The 6,000-nt window shown below is 60.0% G+C and overlaps 1 protein-coding gene across 1 annotated transcript in view; it reads right to left on the reverse strand.

Moving 5' to 3' along the window:
* The window catches only part of CNPY1 (canopy FGF signaling regulator 1), a 28,440-nt gene extending 23,080 nt beyond the window's left edge, over window positions 1-5,360 (reverse strand). The window contains exon 1 of the mRNA XM_037049950.1: window positions 5,256-5,360. Within this exon, the coding sequence (XP_036905845.1) occupies window positions 5,256-5,354 (99 nt within the window). The 5' untranslated portion in view covers window positions 5,355-5,360. The remainder of the gene's footprint in view (window positions 1-5,255) is intronic.
* Between the last annotated feature and the right edge of the window lie 640 nt (window positions 5,361-6,000).

Here is a 6,000-nt window from a genome sequence, read left to right on the forward strand (position 1 = left end):
TTCACAGACCTGGCTTCCTGGCATTGGCCCTGCTGACATTTAAGATCAGATAACCTTCGGTGGTGGGGACAGGCCTGCTCTCACAGGATGTCCAGCAGCTTTCTGGCCTTGACCCACAACATGTCAGGAACACCCTGTCCCCTCCAACTGTGAAAACCAAAAGGTCTGCATACTGTGTCCCATGTCCCCCGGGGAGCGACCCCTCCTCCCAGTGGACAACTGTAACCATGGTCCCTGGTTCCAAAGTGGAAGTTTCTGGTGAGTCTGGTGGACACTACTGTCTGACACTCGATGGACCGTCCCAGGGCCTTGGTCTCCCACGAGGTTGTGTCCAGGTCGAAGGCAATGTACACAGATCTTGGCATCCTTGGCTGACAAGGCCCGTGCAGACCCACCTGCCGGCCCCTTGGGTGCACACACTGGGCCTACAGCCCTGCTGACCAGAGGGGCTGCCCACATCCGGGTGGTCACATGCCATGTGTGAACGGGCTTCACATTGTAGAGAGACTCTCCCCAAAAGAGAAAAGTTTGGCTGAGTTTCTTGACTATTAATCTTCTTTGCCTTCTTCTACGTTCAACGTTTGTTACTTTTTAATTGATGTTCGGGAGAGAGAGAGAGAGAAACGTCAGTTAGTTGTTCCACATATCGATGCATCCATTGGCTGATTCTTGTGTGTGTCCTGAGTGGGGATCGAACCCACAACCTTGGCCGATGGGGACGACGCTCTAACCCACTGAGCTACTTGGCTGGTGCCAATGTTTTTCAAAGTTGAAATTCGGGGAATGGTGTCCATATTGGTGCTTCCCGCTAAGCTCAATTCAAAGACTTTCTTCCCCTCGAAATTGTGTGACCTCACCGCGGTGGTGAGTAGACAGTCGTGACATGTGAATGTGGGATGACGTTCAGAGGTTAAAAACGTGTTTGGACCGTCGGAGAGGGTTTGCCGAGCATGCGGCGCCCTGTGGGCTGCTGGCCGCCTGCCGCTGGCTGGCCCGAATTTTCTGCAGGCTACTCAAATCCTGCCCCCTCGGCTGGTCCCTCAGCAGTACAGGGTGGGCCATTTCCTTGTCCCGTGGAGGTGTGCCCCTGTTCACATAATTTCTTATATATTTGCATGTCCTTGGAGCCTTGGGGGGCTCAAACCGGCGAGCAGATGGCAGCAGGAACTTTCCCGGCAGGATGTCAAGGCCCTGGGTGACAGAGGGGACAGAGGCGTCTGCCTGGTCACTTCGCTGGAGATCAGAGGCTGCTTCTTCCACTGGGTGGGTTTCATTGTTCAATTGTTCTTTCAAGGTAGGAATTCTTCACTCTTTTGGAACCAGGACACCTCTGGGTGACGTTGCTTTAAAATATTGTGTGGCCTCTGCCTTCTCCTTCTAAAGGAGGAGGAGATTGGGGATTTTTCCTTGAGTTCGGCTGAAGAGAATTTGTGTTAAAAAAAAAAAAAGGTCGTCTCTCACTACAAACAGACCCCCTAGCATGGAAACCAGCGGCTGGCCAGGCTAATGGACCCACAGGCAGGCGACTTGGAGCGCCATACGAACTAAGTTCGTCTCTCGGGTCAGACCGGAATTCACTTCCTCCCTCAGTCTGCCGTCAGAAAACAAACGACGCTCGGGTCCCCTGTGTCACGGAAGAACCACCAGAAATTCTGCAGCGGATCTCCCAGCCGGCTTTGCATACTTCCAGATAAAGGACAGCAGGACACCTCTAGGGACCTGGAACTGCCATTAGAGGGACTCAGAATAAAGCAGGCAGAATAAGGGGTGCGGTGAGCTGGTCACTGGCACGCCCCACACACAGTAACCGCAGAAACGGGGTCTCCCGGCTTTGCCTGACGGCAGTCACCCCGACCCACTGAACCCCAGACAGAGGGCCTTCGCACCTCTCAGCCTCCCGCCCGCGCACCCCCGGACGACCCCTCTCTCTTTTAGGCGGCAAACCAGTGAGATACCCGTTAGAGAAAGCGGGAGCCACGGGTGCCGATTCCAAAAGGATTCCTAAGGCAAAACGGAGGTTTGTTCGCCTCCCTTTTAAGTGCATTTCCCAGGTGGGTGAGGGGGCAGGAGAGGCTGCAGACCCCCCAGCTGACAGCCGGGCACAGACAGGCCCAGGCAGGCACCCTGGCCGCTGTCCTCAGGACCCACGGTTCACCCCGTGTCCCTCGTCCCTCGTTGGGAAAGCCCGAGCCCCCCTGACCACAGGGCCCATCCCTGCGGGGTCCGCCGTGTAAACTACCTGCTCCTGGGGGCCGTCTGTCCTTCAGGCCTCAGTCCCAGGGACAAACTTCCCAGCCTTCTTCATCCTTCCTTCTCGGCCCCAACCCCCACCGGGAGAATTAAAAACCACCTCCTACCCTTTTAATTTTACTCATCCCTCTGCCTCATATCCCCTGGGGACAGCATGAATTTTTAATCCCTGTGGTCTGGGGCGGGGCAGGGAGGGGGTTTAAACCCTTGCAGAGCCACAGCCAGGACTGCAGCCCTGGGGACCAGGTCCCCCTGCTGGCCCTGCCCGGAACAGCACAAGGCCCCACGGAGACCTCTGGGCCCAGGGCCCCCAGGCCTGCAAGCAGCCCTGGCAACAGCCAGCAGAAAAAGCGTGCCTTTCTCCTGGGCCACAGACAGTCCCCTGACTGCTGTGTGCACACGCACACACACACATACACCATACACATGCTTGCTCGTGTCCCCAAGCCCTCCCAGGCTGAGGAGGAAGAGGCCGCAGGGGGCAGTGGCAGCCTGGGCTGGTGGCCAGTGGTGCTGACCCAGACCCAGCACACAGCCTGGGGCAGGTCCCCGCCCTTGGAGAGTTGGCCCCGCTAGCTGGGGCCAGGGGCTGGCTGGGCGTGGAGAGAGGGTGGGACTCCGGCCTCGGGTGCAGACCCACTCAGCAGTCCTGCCATCCGGGCTTGCTGCTCCGCCGGCCCTGGGGAAATAGGGGTGTCTGAGTGCCAGCCGGGCCCCCCAGGCTTCCCACCAGGGTGCATGAGGACGGGCATGGACGGGATTGGGCCAGTGAGTCCTCGACGGCCGCAGCGCTGCTGGCTGGTAGCAGAGTGTGCAGGGGAGAGTAACTTCAAGAGGGAGAGAGAGAGAGGGGAGGGGAAGGGCCGCAGGCGGGCCGCAGTCGGCGGGCCCGTGGGCCCCTTGGGTGTCTGTCCCCGCCGTTCCCGTGTCCTCCCAGGCCTGTGCACACCACCGGCTCGGGCAGCAGCCACTTCCTCCCCGCGTGCCCTCCCTCTGGGGCAGAACGTACACACAGCAGCAGCCCTCTCGGGTCTCCTCACCACGCAAGGCCGGGTCACAGGTCCCTCCTGTCCACCTGCCCTCCCAGACCTGCCCCTGCACCAGACAGACACGGAGAAAGTGGCTTGCCTGGACACGTGTGTGGAGGAGAGCTTCCTTCTGTCCCGGGGGAAACGCGAGGAAAAGGGGAAGGAGCAGGAGAAATGGGCAGGGGGATGTCCATTGTCCCCTCCGGCCAGCCATGTCCCTGTCATGCAGGCCTCTGCCAGCTGGGCAGCCGCCCAGATCAGGAGTTTCTTTGTCCAACTACCACTGAGCGGAGCCCGCACAGGCTGGTGGGCAAGGCAACAGGAGAGAGCAGCCTCGGGATCAGCTCCACGGGCCAGCCCCCCCGGGCCTGCAGCCAAGGCAGCACAAAGGCCCTGACTCCCACGGCCAGCCCCCTGCGTCCTGAGTTTGCGGAGCAGCCTGCCCGCTCCGGAGCACAGCGGCACGGGGGGCTGAGGGAGAGCAGGGGAGAGTGTTCGGAGTGGGCGGGAGCCAGCGGTTCCAGCAGTTTCCTGGGGGAAGATCGTGGGTTCTTGAAAGAGCAGGAGCCATTGAGTCTCTCTGCTGGGACTTGGCCGGAGGCAGGAGAAGGGAGTTCCCGCTGGACCCCAGAGCCACACGGAGGACACAGGCAGGTGCAGGCCTGCAGCCGCCCCGGCCCCTGTGGCCACCCGCTTAACCGGCTCTTGCACGCTCTCATCTGAAAACGGGCATCAAGTTCACTAGGCCTCTTGCCGCCAGGACACGGAGATCGTCAAAGGCTCCCTGTCCTACAGCTGGTCCTCAAGAAAGGACCTCCGGGCCTTCCTCAAGGACCCTCGTCCCACCCCTGCCCCATCCTGCCATCCGCACCCTGGCCCCTCTCTACCACGCGCTCCTGGAGCTGTGCTGGCCTGCCCACGCACCCTCCTGGCCCTGCCTGGCTCAAGGACCAGGGCTGCTCCTTCCCTGCTGGTTGCCATGACCACCCAGACCCAGGGACCCCGGGAGGCGGGAAACGAGGTCTGCTATGGAGTCAACGGCCTGTCCTCGGGTGTAACTTCAGGGGACAGGGAGCTCAGGAGAGACCCCTGCATTCCCCACCCTGGTCAGACCAGGAAAGAACCATCCCTCACATCCTCCCAACTCAGATGAGTTCAAACATCACGCTTCACCTCTCGCAAGGGGCGGCCAAGCCTCGCTCCCGTCCCCTTCAAGGGCACGAGATTCCAGAAAGAGGAGAGAAAGTAGATGGCCCAGCTGGGACGAAACAGGAAGAAATCCAAAGCCAATTTCTGCTCTGAGTGAGACAGACAGGTAGACACCTTGGGGCACCTCCCCCCATGACGAGTCACTTCGGGGGACATGGATGCTGGCTTACCTGCTCTGAGTACTTACCGCCCTAGTGCTTCCAGGGGGGGTGAGACAGGAACCGGAATTCACGGCGGCCCGGTCCCACCCCACCTCACTTCTCAGACCCCTCCCCCAAGCCTCAGGGAACAGGGCTCTCTCTGAATTGTCCCCATGGAGGAAGAGCGTCCTCCTGTCCCCTGGGACGAGTGCCTGAGCCAGTCCTGAAGGTGCATCTGGCCTCCTGACCTCATGAGGAACCTCTGCAGGTCTTGGGAGGAGGCCGAGGGGGCAGCCCAGGCTTGGAGGGTCTCCATGCAGCCCCTGGGGCCACTGCGGGCACCCTGCTGGCCTCGCCCAGCGGCCATGGAAGGGCTGTTTTTATCCTGATGAGCGACGGTGCCCAAATGTCTTGCGACTTGACGAGACACAAAATTTAGGTGCTGGGAGGGAGACTTCAATTTCAAGCTTAAAGATTACTTTCAGTCCCCCAGGACCCTGAAGCAATTTAGAGCTGACACCCTGAACAGGGGAAAGGCTAGGAGATTAAGACCAACCGCTGTTTGGATAGATGGTTGGTAATTGCCTATATCCGCAATTAGACCGGCACAGAATTTCCTGCCTGCTACCTTTGTCCTCTCCCGCGTCCCGTCGGGGTGCGTTCGGAGGGAGCCCACCTGGGTCTTCGCCTGCCGAGCCTTGGTGACGTCGTGCTCCACCTCGTCCATCAGAGCTCTGCATGCTACACAAGGACAGAAGGCACCCGTTACCTCCGGGCCACGGCCAAGGGACCGGGGACCCCCGGGGACCCGGTGGACTCTCGTCCCCCGGCTGCCTCCGCACCAGCAGCAGCGGACGGTTTCCCGAGACAGCCAGGCGGGGGCTCGTCCTTCTGCGCCCCTCACACCCTTTGTTTTGTTCCTGAGATTTTATTTATTTATTTTTCGAGAGAGAGGAAGAGAGGGAGGGAAACATCGATGTGTGAGAGAAACATGGATCGGTTGCCCCTCACACGCGCCCCAGCTGGGGACCTGGCCCGCCACGCAGGCAGGTGCCCTGACTGGGAATCGAACCCGTGACCTTCCGCTTTGTGGGATGACGCCCAGCCCACCGAGTCACACCAGTCAGGGCCCCTTTGTGTTTCTGTAAACCGTGTATGTTTTGCTTTCTCATTAAAAATCTGCTTTTTGAAAGAACAAAGGGTGCTGTGCTCTGTCTCTCAGAGACCCACACCAGGTCACATTAATCGCAACCGGGGCGGCTTTGCTCCCAAAGATACCGTGTTGCGGGATTTGAAACGGCAGGGACCTCCAGAACGCAGCTGTGGTGGGCAGGTGGCCCCGCGGCCCAGCGGAGAATCCTCGCCCACATGGA

This window comes from Sturnira hondurensis, unplaced genomic scaffold (genome assembly GCF_014824575.4).
Source record: "Sturnira hondurensis isolate 20B ecotype Veracruz unplaced genomic scaffold, ASM1482457v3 Scaffold0006496, whole genome shotgun sequence".
NCBI lineage: Eukaryota > Metazoa > Chordata > Mammalia > Chiroptera > Phyllostomidae > Sturnira > Sturnira hondurensis.